General features: G+C 27.6%; 3 protein-coding genes, 1 long non-coding RNA gene and 1 other non-coding gene across 9 annotated transcripts in view; 4 read left to right on the top strand and 1 right to left on the bottom strand.

The window, feature by feature from the left end:
• The window catches only part of LOC122502045 (ankyrin repeat domain-containing protein 6), a 208,774-nt gene that overhangs the window by 23,120 nt on the left and 164,698 nt on the right, over positions 1-20,956 (bottom strand). The gene's annotated exons all lie outside the window — the stretch shown is intronic.
• LOC122502050 lies at positions 819-4,238 on the top strand. Its single transcript, XM_043611920.1, has 4 exons — positions 819-972; positions 1,403-1,770; positions 2,141-2,617; positions 3,737-4,238. The coding sequence occupies exons 2-4, from the start codon at positions 1,429-1,431 to the stop codon at positions 4,118-4,120; spliced, it is 1,203 nt and encodes a 400-aa protein (XP_043467855.1). The 5' UTR covers positions 819-972; positions 1,403-1,428; the 3' UTR covers positions 4,121-4,238.
• The window catches only part of LOC122502057, a 34,269-nt gene continuing 17,553 nt past the window's right edge, over positions 4,241-20,956 (top strand). The window contains exons 1-4 of one of the 2 annotated variants that reach the window (XR_006301602.1): positions 4,241-5,341; positions 6,331-6,369; positions 8,472-8,861; positions 9,066-9,292. This is a non-coding gene — a long non-coding RNA (uncharacterized LOC122502057). Of the gene's footprint in view, positions 5,342-6,330; positions 6,370-8,471; positions 8,862-8,938; positions 9,293-20,956 lie in introns of both variants that reach the window. The other variant, XR_006301603.1, reaches the window with a different exon arrangement.
• Trnal-caa lies at positions 16,443-16,562 on the top strand. Its single transcript has 2 exons — positions 16,443-16,480; positions 16,518-16,562. It is a non-coding gene; the product is annotated as a tRNA-Leu (tRNA).
• LOC122502055 lies at positions 18,212-20,001 on the top strand. The gene is made up of 5 exons (XM_043611925.1): positions 18,212-18,345; positions 18,494-18,560; positions 19,351-19,436; positions 19,536-19,647; positions 19,806-20,001. Exons 1-5 carry the CDS (start codon positions 18,301-18,303, stop codon positions 19,898-19,900), a joined length of 405 nt encoding a protein of 134 aa, XP_043467860.1. The 5' UTR covers positions 18,212-18,300; the 3' UTR covers positions 19,901-20,001.

Genomic DNA, 20,956 nt, shown 5'->3' with positions numbered 1-20,956 from the left:
TATAACCGGTTCTTTGATCTGAACCCCAATTTCGAATTTTTTACTAATTCATATTTAGAGAAATTAAAAATATGACAATTTTTTACTCGACTAAATATTGTTTTCCGAAAGAGTGAAATTGATTAAACTTGTATTTTTTCTAATGAATATTGCTATAAAAATTACAAAATGCAGATATTTTTTTACTATTCTTATTCTTCACTGAAAAATAAAAATTTATTTGATTCAAATAACCGATTAAACGACTATTATCAATTAAATATTTAATTGAATTTAATAAATTTGATTTGGGTCAATTAAATATTTAATTGAATTAAATACATTTTATTTGAGTTAATTAAATATTTAATTGAATTAAATAAATTTTATTTGAGTCAATTAAATGGTTATTTGAATCAAATAAATTTTTTCTTCAGTATTTCTAGTATACTATTATTTTTCTTTTTAATTTTTCTTCATAATATTTAAATTGATAGGCTATTGTTAATAAATTGTAGAAATTGTTAATAAATAACAAAAATGTAGGAATTATTCAACAAAAACAGAATATAAATTTTATAATACATTGGTTTCGAGCAGTATTGATTAATATACAATAAAATAAACATAAAATAATATAAAAAAATCAATTTAATTGTAGAATTTTAATTGAAAAGTAAACATTGAGTATTGAGATTGAAAATTCTTATCTTCTCGGTAGGTATGACATATTATCTTATTCAGGGTTCATTGTTTAGATTTTTATTCAAGTTTGTGTGAGTGTTACTCATATTATATCGAAAATTCTTTTCTTAACGGTACTTCTACAATATACGCCAAAATTGTAAATACATGTGTGTGAAATTGTATTCGTGTGTGTAAACTACAGATGCGTCAGGCGTCATTAGTTCTTTTGTTTTGGCTTCGCTTACATTTCACTGTATCAGAGAATTGATAAAATTCTGATCTCAAGCAAAAATCGAAATTTATAGAGTAAGTAGTCTTTACATACTATTTTTATCGACAATAATTTAATATTCTTTTGTAAAAAAAACAAGTAATTTTCGATATGCAATGCATGTTGGGTATAATGTTTCGTTATTCGTTAGGAATCCCCGGATTCTTTCACATTATTTCAGGTGTAGAACGTAAAAAACAAAGAAAAGCAACAGAAGCAATCATTATTATGTATTATTATTATTAATATTATTATCATCTTTTATTTTTATTATTATTCATTATTTTTTTGTACTAAATTGTTTCGTAGAATCGAAAAACACTTTTTAAGGTTATGTTTGCTTCTCGCCAGAAGAAAAGAACCAAAAGAAAAAAGATTATAATTGTTAAATAATAATAATAATCTATAGAAAACATTTGAGTATAATTTGTGATAGATTAATTAATTGTTTTTTTTACTTTCCAGGTTGAACTCTATAGTAAAAAATTACAATGGAAAGCGACGCAAGACCACCGCAAAAATTGGCAAATCCAAATGGTTGGAATCGTTTTAAAAAAGACTTCGAGATTTACATGAAAATTACTAATGGCTTTGAAAAATCCGAAGATATACAAGTTGCGTGGCTATTGAATTTCATTGGGCCAGTTGGATTAAAAGCCCTGGAAAAAATTGTCTTCAATGATCCTGAGGATGAAAAAAAATTAACAATTGTTCTTGAAAAATTGGATATATTTTTCAGTCCTACAAAAAATGAGATTGAAGAGAGGTACAAATTTTTTTCAAAATCAAAAAAAGGCAACGAGTCGATCGACATATTCATTCGTGATTTAATGGTGAGAATTTTTGCTTTAATTTGATTTTTATTTCATTTCATTCTTTTATTTTTAAAAAAACAAGTTTTTGTAAACCAATTTTTTGGATATTTCAAATTTTATTCCATTTATAAAATTATTTTATTTATTTCTTCAATATTTAATCAATTTATTTAACATTTAATTTATTTATTTAACATTTAATTAATTTATTTAATGATTATTTTATTTATTTACTATTTAATCAATTTATTTAACGTTTATTTATATTTATTTACTATTTAATCAATTTCTTTAGCATTTAATCAATTTATTTAATATTTAATCAATTTGTTTAACGTTTAACTAATTTATTTCATATTTCATTAATTTATTAAATTTTAATTTGTAGGAAATGGCGAAATACTGTAACTTTGGGGAGCAAGAAGAGAATTTAATTCGCGACGTCGTGCTTATGAATATAAAGGAAAAGCATCTACGAGAACTTATATTTTCCGAGAATGATTTAAACTTGGAAAAATTAAAAATGATTATCAAAACCTACGAGATTAATTCGAAAAAAATCGAACAAGTATCAAAAGAATTAATGTCACAAAAAACGGAAAGTGAAAATAAATCTTTGAATTCTTCAGCGCCAAAAAGACCTCAGTCAGCGTCAAGAAGACCTCGATCAACATCGAGAAAACCATCGTCGTCTAGAAATGATTCTCAAAGAGAATTTACAAAAGGATGTTGGAAATGTGGAAAATGTCATCCACTGGGACGTTGTCCGGCTTTTAAAGCCCAATGTGTGTATTGTAATCGACCAAATCATTTCTCGCACTGCTGTCCAATAGCTAAATTGGAAGAAGTTAAAGTTACACCTAAGGTAAACGATACTGAATGATAAGTCTCTCCCTCAAAAAAGAAAATATTTATTTTTCGAGGAAAATTCTCCTTTAAAAAGGGGAATTTTCTTGTATTTTTAATACAATGACTTCTTTTCTTTCTTTTTTAAATTGTTTCGTTTCTTTTCTTTTTGTTTTTAAATACTTATGTGTATTTTCAATTCTCGTTTTTGTGTAAAAATTCGTCTCTTTTTTTTTACTTTCGTGTAAAGATATTTTATCTTTTTTTCATTGTTTCTGAATTTCATTGAAGAAATTGAAAAAAATTTCATTGAATTTCGTGTAAAAAACATTTTATTTTTTTGGTATTGAGTTGAAAGCTTTTAAAGCTTCTTGGAAAAAATTCAAGGAATGTCTTAAAATATTTTCCAAAAAAGAGTCTAATATTTTCGTTTCAGTTATTTTCAAATTTCAATTATTTTCGTTTACGTGTATAAAGCAATTATGTACATGACAAATATGTATAAGCATTTTTGTAGAAAAATAAAAATAGTGTGTTTCGAAAAAATTGTGTTTTTCTGAATGCCCTGAAATCGTTTTTATTTTATTTTCGATAATTTATTTTCTCATTCGTTAATTACTTTTTGAAATTCTTTTTAATATTCTTTAATTAATTGCTTATGGTGATTAAATGTAAAAAATTACTTATAGTAATTACAAAAAAAATTAGTCATAGTAATTAACAGTAAAAAATTTACTCACTGTAATTAACAGTAAAAAAATTAACTTACAGTAATTAAATACTAACAAATTACTTATATCAATTAACTATAAAATATTACTGACAGTAATAAAAAAATTACTCATAGTAATTAACTGTAGAAAATTACTGTAAGTAATTAAGTAAAAAATTACTCATAGAGATTGACTGAAGAGAATTATTTACAGTAATTAATTATGAAAAATTACTTATAGTAATTACAAATTGTAAAGAATTATTTATAGAAATTAATTAAAGAATTAAATAAAATACAAGTAATTAAATAATTAAATTTTGTGAAACAAAATTCTTTTGCTGTCTTAAAAATCAAGTTTTTAGAAAATAAAATATTGAAATACGAAAAAAATTTCTATAGTTTTTTTTCTCTTTTTTTTTGCAGAATCTGACCGAAGAAGGGGAAAAGATAAAAAATCAAGAATTCGAGATTATCGAATTGAAAAATCAGAAGAAAATGGAGAATAAATTTTCCAACAGCAGCAAGAGTGATGGGAAGAAAGCATTTTCTCATCGAAAAAAGAAAAATTCTGAAGCAAAGAATTCTGACGTAAAACCATCAGCCCCAATTTTACCATTAATGGATTTAACATTTGAGGAATTTCCACCTACATACAATTCATTGTATCCAAATTTATCGCAAGAATCAGAAGAGACGACTGCCAGTCATCAAAATAAATCGGAACAAATTAATAAGCCACAGAATCACGATTCTCGTCAAAAGGAAAAGTCGAGGGAAAAAGACAATCAAGAATGTGTTATTCAATAAGTGATAGTATTTTTTTTTGACACACATGGTACAAAATATCTAGATTTAAAAATTTTTTATTCACAACGATATTTGAGTATTATTATTATTATTATTCGTCGATAATTATTATTCGATTACTATTAATCTTCGATTATTATTAGTCAATTGTTATAAATATTATTCGTCGATTATTATTATTATTTGATTATTATTATTCGATTGTTAATAATATTTGATTATTAGTCAATTGTTATTAATACTATTCGATATTATTAATCGTTGACTATTATTATTCGATTGTTAATAATATTCGGTTATTATTCAATTGTTATTAATACTATATTCAATATTATTCGTCGATTATTTTTTCCCGTTATTATTAATAATATTCGACTATTATTATTAATATTCGATTATTAATAATAATATGATTATAATAATATTATTTATTCGAATTTTAATTCGATTATACTTCAGTTATTGGATTTAACTGAGAATTGTCATAATTATTACTTTTTTGGATTGATTGGAGTAAATGTGCGTTTTCAATCTGTTTAAGTAAAAGTGAAACTAAAAATGATGAAAATAATGAAAATAAAAGTTCTCGAAGAAAAAAAAATGGATATTTGTACAAATCTTGAGTCACGTGATCAAATGTGGAATAAGCAAACAATAAGAAGCTGCGAAGGTACAAGTAATATCTATACAATTGCAGATGGATGATACTTAGATGTGAAAAGAGGGAACGTTTACTCAAAGAAACCGGAGAAGCTGTGCATGTTGCAATGATAAACACAATGGTCTGCGATGGTGCTAAAGAATATCATTTGAATTTCCGACTTTTTTCAAAAAAAAAAAAAAAAAATTTTCAAACAATATAACACTAGATTTCTATCGTTCGTAATGTAAGTCTCGCAGGTCAAAAGGGGAACTAGATTTTTATTTCTTAACAATTATTCTATATGATTACAATTATTTGGTTTCTTTATTTCTATTTTCTCATTATTTTTTATTATTCTTCTTCTTAATATTTTTTCTATTTTTTTCTGTTTTAGCTCATCTTGTCGGATTTTTAGTTCCTTGTGTTCCGGCAAAATTAATCCTTTTCGTTCGAAGACGATAAAGAAGATGATGTATGTGAACTCGAGGCGAGTTGCTGAAGAATTTATAACGGACTATCGACAACAATTTTTGTATTGAGTTTGAAAATGAGAAAAAATTACTTTTACGGTCTTGCAGGTATTTTCTAAACTTCTTTAATCGTAAAAATTAAAATTACTCCACCTGCGAACGTCAAGGTCACCGGTAGATGGCAGTTCAGTTCCTTCCTGGAATTTTTACTGCCATCTGGTGGTGACCTTGGCGTTCTCAAGTGGAGAAATTAAACCACCGCTTTTATCCCTAAAAAACCTTTTTATTACTAAGAAAAAGCAAAAAATATTCTTCAGAGTTTAATTTAATTTGTTTTTATAATACTTTTTCTACTCATTTTATTGTTTTTCTATTTATTTTATTTCTTTTTCTATTTTTATTTCTTTTTTTATATTTTATTACCCCTTTTTTAACTGCTTCGAATATTCTTTTGTCAGGTGGGCTGTTTTTTTCAAATTTTGACAGTAAAATTAAAAAAAATAATTTAGAAGGAGGCTGTGAAAAATTAACTTTTTTATGATCGTTCGGCGCTTTCTTTCTTTTTTTTTTATTTGTGTTCCAAAGGGAGAAACATATCAGCTGTAAGTTTTGCGAGAGAACAGCCAAGTATAAGGAATGTTATAGTACAAACCTTGAACCGGGACCCTGACTTGGGTTATGGTCCCTTCAAGTCTGGTTCACACCCTTCCAATACGTTTCACGTTGCGATTTTGTTCGCCGTCAGTGTGTAAATGCAACTTCTGCATAACTAGTTCTCTCTCTCCGCGCCATAAACTTTATTTATCACTCTATTTATATTTTTCGGAAAATTTTCCGAATTTTTTTATTTTTATTTATTTTTTTTTTTGATTTTATTCTAAATAGTATTTTACTACCAGAATAGAATTTACTTCTTGATGCGCTACATATTTTTCTTTACGTCTCTTGCGGTCTTATAATATTTTACTATTTTATTAGAATATTTTTTTTATTTATTTTTTTTATTATTTTGACCACCGGATTATTAGATTTTTTATCATAGAAATAGAAAAACTAGAAAATTAATGACGATATTTTCTTCTTTGGATTGTTTTCAGCTACAGTGGCGCCGTGACGGAAAAAATGTTGCAACTCAGGTGAGAGATTTTATTACAATATTAATATTTTCTTTTTATTACTTTATAACAAATAAATAAAATAAGTTTTAAATTCTCGTCTCAGAGAATATAATTTTTTTACAAACTTGAAAACAAAGTCTCGCTGAACAAATTCAATTATACATTTTATAACGAGAGAATTTCTTGCGCTCTAATGATCCCTGCATATCCACGGGTTTAAATTATGGTTCATTGTAGCAATTAAATGACATTCAAGAAATGCAAGCAACTGTGTAAAATCATAAAGCGATTCAATTTAGGACTAGATATTAAGTGATTAAATAATAAACATATACTTGGGAATCGTAAAGTGAGAGGGTAATTTCTCGTGCGAGAAGTGGATTGAGAATTGCCTTGTGCAGATCATAAACGATAAAATTGTAAAAGGGGTTGAGGTGTAGTGCGCGAGGCGGACTTATACAATTTTTTTCCTATACGTTCAAAAGAGACTTTAAAATTCATTACAAGCTTGTAATTTCCCTTCTAATTATAATTTCCCCCATGTTTACAATTTGTGGATATAATTATAATTAGTTTTTACATTTTTTTGGTTTCTTTTTTTGGAAATTAAATAGAACAAGTTAGACTTGATTTGAGTGGACGAAAATAAAATTTTTTCTCTTAAAAGAACGGTAGCTGGTTTTTTATGGATGAAAAGAAATCGGTGGCGATTATATATACGTAATGTTCTCGCCCCGATGAAACAAGTTCTCATTTATTTTCCAGCCCTAGGATGTGAATGAATTATCGGAAAATTATGCCTAGTAAATGGTATCTCATTGCATAATTATTCTCCTTCTTTTTGAATCTCTATAATTTTACGAAACCGCGACTAAATTTAAATACGCAGGAAATGATATCTAATATGTAATAGAAAAGTGTTAATTTTTAAAAATATAATTTTTTTCGATTATTAGGATCTTGTAGAGAAAATTGAGAAAATAAAGACTTTTACATTCCGGGCAATTTAGGAATGTAATTAAAATAACTGAACTTAATAGTAGCGAGGGATTTTTCTTTTCTTTTTATTTTACGGAAACAATACTTTACTAATGAGAATACATTAGTGGAGAATAGGGAAGAGAGTAAAAGTCAGGCAATACAAAGTTGACAAGAAACCGCAGTCGATCGTGCGGGTATTTTCTCTCGTCGTTTACACAGTCAACCCGCGTAATGTCAAGACCATAAAACAAAACTTCCCCTTACCATTTGAGTCTCAGTTTTAAAATATCTCTCTTCTATTTTTGAGACTCTTTAATAGCCATTTCACTTTTTCTCGCGGCGAAAATGTTTAATTTCAATTTTAATTACATTCTTTGAATTTTAGTTTTTTACCGTCTGAATACGTGTGGGAAAGTGAAATTTTTGTCGGGGAATTGAAAAAGGGAAATGGGGCAAAACTTTTGTTCCGTTAATAGAGATTGAGTTGTGAAATTAAAAGGGGTTATGTTCGGTAAGGTAAAATTCTCCACTAGACCAAGTGGAGAAGGTTTTTTTTTCAGTTTTACGATTTATCTTTATTAAAAACCATTTTTTTCACTGAACAACACTATTATAACTAAAATGAACTAAAGTTCATCTAAACTTTTGAAACTTAACTGATTGTCTCCGTGTGAGGAGCGAGCAAACTGTTTTCTGACGCGCCTGAAGTGTCTATAGACGCGTCAGCTGATAGGCCGCGCATGCGCCTTTCGCTTCAAACCAAAAGTCCCTAGAAGTCTAGTAACAATAAACCTAAAGGTACATTCACATGTCAGCGTAAAAACGGAAAGAAGAATTCGTATTTGAACATTTTTTGTTTTGTCCAGAGAACCTTAAATTAAAATGACATTCATTTAACAAATAGCTACTAATTTTCAAAGGGAAAATTTTTTTTAAAAATAGAATTTTAAGAATAGAATTTCAAGAATATAATTTTAAGAATTTATCGTTATTGAGAAGAAATTTGCAATTACGGAATTCTTTGAAATGATTGATTGCGTTATTTATCCAATCATGCGGCGAATGAAAGGAATGACAAATTTAACGAGATAATTTTCATGCACTTCAACTTGTTTGATTGTTCGTTGGATTATTTTCAGGCGCGGTGTATGAAGAATTGTCGCCTAACCTATTAGCAACGCGATTTCATGGAAGAATTTCTTGTCAGCTCTGTGTGGCTTTGAAAGTCGACGGAACTTCTGTTAAAGGCGCGACTCTTCCACGAGATGACACCCGTCCCAAAGGAAGAAGCGGCGTATAACGAACTAGATGGAAGCTAATGGTATCGGATGTCCAAGCGCGTCAAGCGAAATACGCGTGGCTTTAGGAACGAGAATGCTACTAGAAGAAGAGAAAACGAAGAAGAAGAAGAAAAAGAAAAAAGACAACGAGAAAACAAAAAGGAGACGAGAAAAGTAGAAAAAGACCAAGGAACTAAGTAGGAACGCCCTTCAGAAGTTCGCTAATCAAGAGGATTGAAATTCCCCAAGGTATGTTCTTTCTTCGTTAGGACCTCGTCGAATTTCGAATTTATTCATTAGCTTTGGTTTCTGACTCAATTTTCTAGAGCTTCAAAATTCGAAAGTTGGGGAAAAGGTGCAAAACGGAATGGAAATAAAATAAAAGTGCGATATGCGGGATTTATTCTATTGAAGAAAGGGGTTCTTTTTTTAAAATAACTGTGTCACTGTCAGGTTCGAAATGCAAGTCATGACAGGACGCCGAGTGCCAAGCTACCGGATAACGTTCCCTGCGAACGGCACTGACTGCAAGTACCGAGTTGTCCGCATCGGAGTCTATTTTGCCTTCAAGGAAGTACACTTTGACGGATGGTGGTGGTAATGTTCATCTAACGAGATCGGCTTCATCGACTGCCAACTTGATATGCGGATCCATTCTCCATCCACTCAACATGACACAAGTAAGAACACATACCATTTTTACTGTTATGTCCCTAATATAATTGAATACCGATTGATAAATGCCACTCCTAGACAAGGGGGACTCAGAAATGACCCAGTTTGTCCCCTGATAGATGGTTTTTTTTAAAAATTAGTGTCACCTGCGATATTGGAAGTGATCCACTTGTGCGATTTTGAAACTAATCCCGAGTAAGTGATTTTCTGTCATAGTTATTTTAACGCTACTGTTGTTGTTGTAATTAAAATCATCATTAAAGGGCGCTCGGCTCATTGCAATTCCACAATAATTGCTCTCTTAAGTATCGCCTACGCATTAGAGCATTCGCTTTGCAAAGTGAGAGTCTCTGTCTCGAGGAGTTTATACAATGTCCCGCAAACTATGGTTCCGGATGTTTCTTCGTCGAGGTCTAAATGGCAAAGGGGCGCCATTAAAATAGCTCTAAGGGAGCGCGGAAAATCGTTCAACTTCCATAAAGTCCATGAACTTATGAGACGGAACGGAACGATATTTTATGCCGTAAGGTACTTGACTTTGTAGACGATAAATATATAGTCGCCGGTAAAAAACTAACCATAATTTAGAATATAAAATGCATCTATACTTTATTTTCTTATTATCTTCTAATTATTTCCAAAACTGTCAAGAAGGAAAGAAAGGCTCCCTTCCGTAATTTTGAGATTAAAAATTTTATATGACAAAATTCACTAACGATACACGAATAACTATAATAGTTGATTTATGAAAAATCGTGAATTCTTTTTTTTCTCGTCTTTGACATTCGACCAAGAATTTATGGTACGATTCGGATCGTAAATACCGTTAGCCATGACACGGGCTCTTTAGCCGCAAGTATAAAGTAATCGAATACTTTAATGTGACAATAAGCAACACCTCACCAATTTTCGGATCCCAGGTCAAAAAAATAAAAATATTATTAGCATTAGCATATCGTTATGGTTGACCTTAGGCACGTGTCCACTTCATTAAAATTCCGATTGCCAACGATCTTCATTTCGTTTTTTTATTCCTATTCTGTAGTATGTAAAATAAAAATATCAGCATTTCACAATTCCAATTGAAAAATTGTCAGATTAATTTCTTTTTACATTCTCATTTTGTATGAAAAAAAGCGGAACTTGGTTAGTGATTTTAAAGCGAAGGCATTTCCTTCTTATGGCATTGGCGGCAACATGAATAGAGGCGGGGCAGATCAGCTATTAAACATCTATTTCCAGTAACACTTTCCAGTGTATTGCTTGCATCTTTTGCAGAAAGCAGCGGCTGCTGGCGAAAAGAATAAGGATTGCAGACACACACATAGTAAAGTAAAGTTTTCTTGTTGCAAAATGAGAGATACGTGCTAAAACGAAGTACAAAGAAGCATTCACATCGCATGCTGTATAAACCACTAAGTGGACTTTTAGCACGTTTTACTCCGTATGGTCAACGCTATATCGTTTGTGTATTACTTGATGCTGCGGTAAATATCGTCAACCGTATAGCCGCAATCTAATGACTTGTCCTTCCCGTTATAAACACATTTATTTATATATAAAACACATTAATATCGAACACAAATGTGTTGATATAAGAGAATTTGGGAAAAAGATTTGTTTATGAAATGTTTGAACATTGAAATGTCCAAACATTTCATATACAAATCTTTTTCCCAAATTCTCTTTAATGTTCTTTTAATGTTTTGGGTGGCAATTAGGTAATAAATTATAGTTTTAAAATATTTCAAATATATCAGTTGAATAAATATGACTTATGTGGTTTATATTAATCGTAATGTCTTCCTAATTAAGTCACCGACTTCCGACTAATGATTACATGGCGCTCGCCCGTTTTCTTTTGTTCCTTCTCTCGATTTACATAAAGGGCAATCAACATAATGAGAACTAACACGATTTTATAGCGGCTCGGTTATTAATTTTATTGAATAGCATGGAAAAATAGTCTCTCGTATAGTAATAAGACCTTTAGATGAAATAAAACCGGTTCTCTCTCACTCTCTTCATCCACTGAGCGCGTAACAACAGTTGCTGGCTATTGATATCGCATATAAAACAATAAAGTTTGACCTCAGGCGCAATATCGAGGTGTCTTTATAAGGTGTATCTCTTCACGCACTCTTCCGACTTCATAAAATTTTACTATTCATACATTTCATACATTTCATACTTACTATTACTTAATAGTTACTTATTACTATTCCTACTATTCGTTTTTTCTTTAAAACTAATTTTCGTTCAAACCACCAAAAAAAGGTTAAAAAAAACTGTTTAAGTTTCATTTTAACGTTTTTTTTACAGAAAGAAAAAGAAGAAAGAGTTTCAAAATCAAATTTTAAAAAAGATTTGTTTCGATATTGAAAGTCAGAATGGTGAAATTTGTCGCTGGAAGAGTTTTCCAATGGATACATCTTATTCGGTTATGTTGCTTGTCACGGAACTTCTTAAATTGATCCCTTCGTGCAGGAGGATTCAATTGCAAATTTCCATAGGCGAGTTGGTATTACTACTGCTTCTTGTTTCTCATCATCATTCCTATTTTTTTTTCATCTTCTTATTGTATATTCTCTCAAACGATCTCAACGAACCGGTGGGTCGATGAGATACCAGTATATCCTATTTTTACAAACAACGAGATATAGTATATGCCGAGTTGTTATTTCGTATATATCCTTTTAACTCTCTTTCTCCTTTTCTTTAAAAGACAAAATCCACTCCTTTGCTTCAACCTCTCAACAAGAATAATCATTCACATTGTTAAAACTGAATATAAAAAGTGGAGAAATAAACAGAGTGTCAATTTTTATTTAGAGGACGGTTTTTAATAGAAGAAACGATAACCGAATGTTAATTTTTATACAAAGAACGTTTTTTAATGAAAGAAACAAACCGAATGTTAATTTTCATACAAAGAACGTTTTTTAAAATATTTACAGAAACAAACCGAATTTCTTTTAATAAAAAACATTCTTTGAATAAAAATTGACAAACTTTTATTCAAAGAACGTTTTTTATAAAAAGAAACAAACCGAATGCTGTGTCAGTCACTAATTCAAATTTAGAGAGTAAGAAATTTAACTTTAAGTTAATAATTAACAAAAATAACTAAGCCAAAAAATTTCCAAAAAATTTTTTCTCAAAAATTTGTATCAGAAAAAAGAGGTAAAAAGTAGTTGAAGTAAAAAGAGGAGTCATTCGACGATTCAAATAGTTATATTCCTACTGATTAATTTTATATAGAAAAAAATAATAGTCAGTCATTATTTTTACTAAAAATAAGTATATTTCCACTAATTCCAGAAGCAGAAGGTTAAATTTATTCATTTTTTAACTGATTCCCCTGCTTCTACATGGGGACAAGAATATAAAATCAGTTTTTTAATGTCCATATTCAGTCAGACTATAATAACGCGTATAAAAAAATGTTAGAGGTCCTGATTTTGTTATCGGATATAAGGAATAAATTATATTTGGTAAAAAAAAATTCTTAAGCGGATAAGAATAAATTTTTTTGGTAAATATTTTTCGAGTATTGTAGTAATCATCATCATATATATATATATATATATATATATATATATATATATATATAAATTCCGGAACGAATCTCAAAACCAATAGGTTTTTCACACCCACGCGTGAAATACGAAAGCAATTTTGTTGTCATGTATATATATATATATATGCAGAATTGTGGGTGGTTAAGTGTCGTTTTCGATTTGAAAATGTGGCGCGACTTGTCTCCAGAAATGAATATCAATGGTGGTACCCACCTCGCATCCCTTTTCAGAAAGATTGTCCTCCTTTATGTGCATTTAAAATGACAATTTAAATATTATAATTATAATAACCGTTGGAGCGACTTCCTTTCTTGAGAATTTTCTTTTCTTTTCACTGTCTTCTTGAAGACATGAAGGACGGTAGCAAAAAATTTGTTACCAGATTGGATCAATTTGGTATAACATTGGATCAAGTTGATAGAAAAATGCGGTTCAATTTGGTACCAGAGTGGATTAATTTTGTATTACATTGGTTCAATTTGGTACCAGATTGAATCAATTCGGTTCCAAATTTAGATCCATTTGGTACCAAATTAAATTATTTTGGTAACGAAACAAAAATTATTCGGTACCAAAATTATTATTGTATCGGAAAAAGTATTGTTTTCTTTTTGTAAAAAAGAAAATAATTTAAAAAATGAAAAAATGACCCTTGACAAAAGGAGAAATTTGTTGGTTTACGTTTCTTTTTCATCGCAGTTATATGAGAGATTTAGTCTCTTCTCTCTTCTTTTTTATTTTCTTTTTTTACTTGCATATATACACGTACAAAATCTTTTGTGTGTTTCTTCTTGTTATTCTTCATTTATTTCTCTTTCTCTTCCATTTTATGGTCTTCTTACTGACGGTGGTATAAGATAAGAAACCCGGGTATATAAGACTGAAAGAACCGAATCCCTTGTCCGCCAAGTTGGAACACGATAATTCACCTACCCGGTTGTTCAAAATGCCTTCTTGCCTTCACGAATATTCAAGTTTCGAGTGCTACATCCGCTTTCGTCCTTCGTTAATTCTTTTTTTTCAAATTTTTCAAAGCAGCTTTTTTCTATATTATATGCATACCTTCAGTGTAAATAATTGATTCGATTATGGAATTTAATTTTATAATTTTTCTGTTTATTTGTATTTATTTTATTATTTATTTGCTTTTATTTTATTTTCTTATTTATTTGTATTTATTTACACTGAGAAACCAAAGGTTTGAATTAATAATTAAATATACTCTCTAAATTTGAATTAGTTGAAAATAATTAATTTGATAGTAAAATATTTGCCACTGATTGAAATAGTAATATTTTGCTAATGAAATAATTAACAGTAACTAATTGTTAGTTAAATTCACTTTTAGGTTATGTAAAAATAACTCAAATTTTGGTAACTAATTCAATTATTAATTACTAATTAATTACTAAATAATTATTAAATACTAATTAATTACTCTAATTAAATACTAATTATCTAGTAATAATTAGGTACTTTTTACTTATTATTATTTATTTATTATTAACTACTCTAATTAATTACTATAATTATCTAGTAATAATTAGCTACTTTTAACTAATTGCTGGAGGAAAAAGTCTGCCATGATTTTACTAATAATTAGTTATTTTTATGTAATTCATTCCGATTTCTAAATCTGAATTTCTAAATTTAAATTTTTAACAATTTTTACTAATTAAAATTAGTAAATAAATAATTTAAATTAGTGACAAACTTTTCTCAATGTAAAACTAATTAGTTTCAGACAGATTTAAAATAATTTTAAGCTTCAATGAGTAGTTGATTTTTTTTCATTTTTCTTAGTTACGTATTTATCTTTTTAGCGTTATAGTAGTATAAGTGAGTTTTGGTCAGACATTGTTCATATTTTTTTGTGTTAGTAGTAGAAACTTGTTTTAATCAGTCATCAATTGTAATCTATTTATATTAGTGACAAAAGTAAATCAAAATATTAAAAATCAGTAGTACAAGTCAATTTCGGTCAGACATTGTTCGTAGTTTTTTTTCTGCCAGTAGTAAAAACTAGTTTTAATTTTAATCATACGTTCATTGTATTTTTTTTTTAAATTAGTGAATAAGTCAAAATTTATTATATTTATGTCATATTAAATTATTATTATATTAATTTAATTTTAATTTAATTATTAATAATTATTCTTTTTGAAATAGTAGTAAAATTTAGTAAAAAAAAATAAAAAAGTAGTAAAATATAACTTTGGTGAGACTTTCGTTGTATTTGTTTATCTAAAAGGCAAAATTTACAGGATAAAATTTAATAAAGGTTAAGTTAAAATCAGTAGTACAAGTAAATTTTAGGTCAGACATTGCTAATAATTTTTTGTCAGTAGTAAAAACCTGATTTAGTCAGACTTCGGTTTTATTTGTTTATATTAGTGATAGAAACCAATCAAAAATTTTTTTGACTATTTTTTTATTTATAAATAAGTAGTACAAGTCATTTTTGGCCAGACATTATTCATAATTTGTTTTTGCGTCAGTAGTAAAAACCAGCTTTAGTCAGACGTCACTTGTATTTGTTTATAATATTAGTGACAAAATCCAATTAAAATTGTTTATAGATGTATTTTTAAAATCAGTAGTACAAGTCAAGTTCGGTCAGACATTATTTATTATTTTATGAACCAAGTAGTAAAATTCAGTAGTAAAAACAATCTTTGGTCACATATCAGTTTTATTTGTTTATATTAGTAATAGAAACCAATTAAAAATTTATTTTGACTATTTTATATTTAGAATCAGTAGTACAAGTCAATTTTGGTCAGACACCGTTAATAATTGTTTTTGCTTTAGCAGTAAAAACCATCCTTGGTCAGACGTTAGTTGTATTCGTTTATATTATTAGTGACAAAATTGCAATTAAAATTAAAATGAATTTAAAATCAGTAGTATGAGTCAATTTTGGTCAGACATTTATTATTTTTTGAACTAGTGGTAAAATTAACTAAAATTCAGTAGTAAAAACCAGATTTGGTCAGACGGTAGGTGTATTTGTTTACATTAGTGATACAAAGCAGTCAAAATTTATTTTGACTATTTTTTAATTTAAATCAGTAGTTTAAGTCAGTTACGATCAGACATTGTTTATAATTTTTTTCATGTCAGTAGTAAAAATCAGTTTTAGTCAGACGTCGATTTGTTTATAATATTGCTAAAAATTAGTCGAAATGTACGTATATTCTGTGAATTTAAATTTAAAATAAGTAGTACAAGTCAGTCTCGGTCAGACATTGTTTATAATTTTTTATTTTCGTTAAGGGAATAATTTGAATTTCTATATATAGAAAGAATAGCAAAATTCTCACATTAAAGTAGTTGAAGACGTCAAACGAGGCGAGATTAGTAGAAAAAGTCGAGCATGGTCAGACGCATTGCCCTCCTTCTACAGCTAAATTTGTCTCAACGACGCAATATTCATTTGCAAAAAAATTTTATTTACATATTTATTAAATGTAATTTATCCTACTTTATTAAATTTCCATTGAATTTGCGAATCTTTAAGAATTTAATCAATTCATGAAAAATTGCATTGAGAATTTTGGGAAAATTCTCCAATGTCAGGATGGCCGAGCGGTCTAAGGCGCCAGACTCAAGGTTTCACCTTACCGTTCGAAGAGCGGTTGATCGGGCATTCTGGTCCTCTTTGAGGGCGTGGGTTCGAATCCCACTTCTGACAAATTTTTTTTTCTTTTCTCTTTTATTTTTTTTCTAATTAATTACTTCTCGTACTTAACATTTACACTATTTTAATGATATTATTTTATTTATTCAATTGCTCTTAATTAAATTTTTACATTATAATCACATGAGATTTTATTTTAATTTTTATTTTAATTTTTATTTATTATTATTATTATTATTATTATTATTATTATTAGGTATTATTATTTATCATTATTTATTTTATTTGTTTTAGTTTGAATGTTTTTTATTAGTATTTTTTTATTACTTTTGCTAATTTTTTTATTTATATAGTAATTTTATGATTTATTGTCTTAATATTTGTTATATTTGTTATTATATTAATATTTATTATCTCTCTTATTAATAATACAAGTCAGTAATAAAATTTCAATAATGAAATCGAAATATTCTCTATATACTGTAAGGAATTATTATACTTTTCTAAATTATTTATTGATAAATTATGAAATTTAATGTTGACGCATAAATTTCAAGTGCACAGGGGGATAATTATATGATTTTAAATTTGCACTTAATTAAATGGACTGAATATATATGTATGGTTATTAGAAGATTTTATTCGCGTAGGGAATTTATTCACGAAAAAATAGTGGTTTAATAACTTTAATTTGTCACAGTTGAAATATGTTTTACATATTACGTCGAACGAATGTGTTTGTGTGTGTGTGTGTGTGTTTGTGTAAATCGTCATTCAAACTGGTGGGAAGAAGGTTGAATGTCATCGATTAAAGAAACTCTTTCACACTAATGCAATGGCTTTACATTATCGCATAGCGTTTATAAAACTTGCATAAACGTAGTACGCACGAGTTCCCTTGCCACGATCAATGACCTCTCGATAAAACATAAATCGCTTCCTGGACTATATGTTTCTTTCCTATCATTTTATTTGACAAACAATTTTTTTCTTTTTCTTTCGATTTTAATTATTCTTTTTGTTTCGTAAATTAATAATTAATTAATAATTAATTTTTTAATTTTTAGTTCGTTTTAATTTTTTTATTTCATTTAAAATTTTTTTTTTATTTCCATACTCAATTTTTAATTTGTCTCAATTTTTTTTACTTCTATTCGATTTTTTAGTTAGTTTTAATTCTTTATATTTCGTTTCAATTTTTTTTCTTTGTCTTTTCACAATTTTTTTCCTATAAATTTTTTTGTTAATAAAAATAAAAATTTCCGTTTCGCGTAGAAATTTTTTTTTTTATTGAGCATCAATTACAAAACTTTGTGAACTTCACCGACATTTTTTCTTCACAATTTATCAAAAATAATTTTCTCCCTCTCTCTCTATCTCTTAAATTTTTTTTAAGAAATACGTAACCATCTACGTGACATTATGTAAATAATTACTTTCATTAAATTATATTTTTACAACGTGTTTCATTATTATTACTACCATTGTCTTTTTTTTTGGCTATGCGAACTTGAAAAAGTCATATACTAGAAAATAAGTGACCAATTTAAAAAAAACACAGCAAGAATTGCAAGAAAAAAAATAGCAAAAATTATGACTGTATCTCATATCCTGCTATAAAAATATGATTCTTTTCAAATTTTAGTAATTATTTTTGAAGAAAAAAAATTCTTTCAAGGTATATAAAAAAAGGGAGCAGAAACGATTTATTTATTCATTTCTGAGAGTTTCATCTGTCAACTAGAAATATTTAAAGTGAAGAAAAAGTTTTGTTTCTTTTTTATCATAAATCATGAAGTTTATGCTATGTTTCGCGGTAGTTGTGCTGTTTCAAATGGTAAGTATATTCTTTAAACTATACAATCGAATATTTCTTAATTAAATAATTTGTAAACATTTCTATAGAAGTGTAATTAAATTTTTTAATTTTTAAATAATAATTAGGTATTTTATTACTTTTCTTAATTTAATTTTTTTGTATGTAGATTAGCAGTGCATATGGCAGTAAGGCACAGTTTCGAGAATGTGTGAAGGAACTTGGAATACCAGAAGGTACATAAAATATCGCTTATTATTATTATGATTTTTATTGTTACTATTTTGTATTATTTGTATTTTTTATTACTATTAGTATTTTATATTGTTACTATGTTTATTATTAGTATTTTTTTACTATTACTATTTTTTAATATTTGTATTTCTCATTACTATTAGTATTTTATATTCTACCATTTTTTATTATTAGTATTTTTTGTATTTTTAATTACTATTAGCATAAGTATTACTTCCAGAACTACTACTAATATTTTTTTTATCATTATTGGTAATTAATTAAATACTACTTATTATCAACATTTTATTATTTATTATTATTTAATTATTATTTTAATTTTATTATTATCAGTTATTATTTCAATTATCATAATTAGTTAAATGAATACCATTCCAAAAAGAATTAACCGTTTATCTTAAAAATTGGAAAAAGTAAAGATTCTGCTTAATTACCTTATTATTATTATTGTTTTGTATTTTTATTACATTGCATAGTTTAATATGCGTACGTTGTGCGAAATAAATATGGAGCGAATATACATTGACAATTTGAGAGCCGAGCGGTTTAAAATTCGAGAATTCTGAGAAACGGAGCGCAAGCGCAGGAGTGGGGGCAGTGAGTGCGAGAGAGAAGTCCCGAAGCTTCTCTCTCGCTCTCATTGCCCCCACTCCTGCGCTTGCGCTCCATTTCTCAGAATTCACCAATTTTAAGCCAATCCAAGCAGTGCTATAGCATGAATCTACTGGAAAATATTAGCAAAACTTTACTTTTAAATAAAATTTGTTTTAGATAAGCTTGCGGAGGGTCGTAAAAAAGCTACCAATATACCCGAACTACGATGCTTAGGCGCGTGTCTGATGAAAAAGAAAGGTGAAGTAAGTAATGCCAAAGCTTTATAAATTTAATTTTACTTATATTGTAAGATGAAGAGAAATAAAAATAAATATTTTAAACAAAAAACAAATATTTTTCAGCTTGAAGCGGGTAATAAAATGAATTGGGACAAAGTGAGAGAAAATTCAGTGAAGTATTTCAAAGACAATACTGATAAGGTTGTACAAGCAAGACAAGAGTGCGCTGAACAATGTAAGATTTCAAAATTAATTCTATAAAAAAAAAATTTCATTACGAAAAGAAATTAATTTTCATCCCGATTTTCATTAACATCTAATTTATTTATATTTAAAATTTATTTTATTAAATTTATTTAATTTTTCTTAAAAGAAATAAATTTTTATTTACAGCCAAAGCCATAACGGATGAGTGTAACTTTGTTAATGAAATGCAAAAGTGTACAGCAGTAAAAATAAAGGACTTGAGAAAGTTAATTAAAGCGTAAATTGAAAATTTACTATGTCAAAGTGAAAGAAACAATTTTTTGTAATTATGTAAAATTGTAGAATAAAATAAAATAGAATAATAATAAAACAATTTAAATAGAATAAAAATAGAATTCTTCTTTAAAGGTATTTAATATATAAATAATAAATATGGTATTTATTATTTATTCGGCATTATTTATATCAACAGTGTTATAATAGGTAGAATATTATCGTAAATTCTTATCTAATTTTCGAATTGAAAATTTTTGACTCGTGTGACAATATTGACCTCAGGAAAATGGTAACGAAGCTATAACAATGTACCTTCTAGCCCTTATTATCCTTTCTCTCTGTATTCTTCGAATCCATTTTGATGTGTCGAATGTCGTGACTATCCTCTTTTCCATACCCGTAGCCTCTCATTTTAAACATTCCGATCATAAGACATATATTAAATATAAGAAAGCGAGTTATAAATTTAAATAAGTGAAATTTTATTTATTCAGAGGTTGTAATTTTATGTCAAAGTTATATTAAATCATCAGGATAAATTCTAAGTTGTTAATTTATTTTCTTTAGCTATTTCTTTTTTTTGTACAATATATCTATGTTTCTTTTCCATCTTTAACCTAATTTTTTATTTTCTACCCAATTTTTACAAATATTTACTGAATTTCTCCTTTTTTAACTTAGTTTTTTATTTTCTGAACCGAGTTTTTACTTTTTAGTGAATATTTATAATAATAATAATAATTTTATTAATTTTTTTAACCAATTGTATTTATGATGTTTCGGTTGTTTTGATTTTTTAACTAAAGTTTTTAAAATTTTAGTGAATTTTTTATTTTTTTACTCAGCTGGTTTTTTTTTAATTAACATAATTGTAGTGAATTATAATTTAAAAATACGTGCTCTCACACTCTGAATCTGAATGCGATTTTTATCCAACATAAATTATAAATAAACCGCAGTGCGTGAAAGATTGCGTATGAAAATGCAATAATTGTTAAATATTTTCCGAGCATTTATAAAGTGCGCCAAACACGCCAAGTCTCCAGTAATTCACTTCGCGA

Source organism: Leptopilina heterotoma, unplaced genomic scaffold (genome assembly GCF_015476425.1).
Source record: "Leptopilina heterotoma isolate Lh14 unplaced genomic scaffold, ASM1547642v1 Lhet_22, whole genome shotgun sequence".
In the NCBI taxonomy this organism is placed as follows: Eukaryota; Metazoa; Arthropoda; class Insecta; order Hymenoptera; family Figitidae; genus Leptopilina; species Leptopilina heterotoma.
This window is presented reverse-complemented; position numbering and strand designations above follow the sequence as displayed.

Coding starts and splice junctions, on each gene's coding strand:
- LOC122502050 (XM_043611920.1), top strand. CDS start 1,429: ATGGAAAGCGACGCAAGACCACCGCAAAAATTGGCAAATCCAAATGGT. Junction 1,771..2,140: donor TATTCATTCGTGATTTAATG/GTGAGAATTTTT, acceptor TTTAATTTGTAG/GAAATGGCGAAATACTGTAA. Junction 2,618..3,736: donor AAGTTAAAGTTACACCTAAG/GTAAACGATACT, acceptor TTTTTTTTGCAG/AATCTGACCGAAGAAGGGGA.
- LOC122502055 (XM_043611925.1), top strand. CDS start 18,301: ATGAAGTTTATGCTATGTTTCGCGGTAGTTGTGCTGTTTCAAATG. Junction 19,437..19,535: donor TGATGAAAAAGAAAGGTGAA/GTAAGTAATGCC, acceptor AATATTTTTCAG/CTTGAAGCGGGTAATAAAAT. Junction 19,648..19,805: donor ACAAGAGTGCGCTGAACAAT/GTAAGATTTCAA, acceptor TTTTATTTACAG/CCAAAGCCATAACGGATGAG.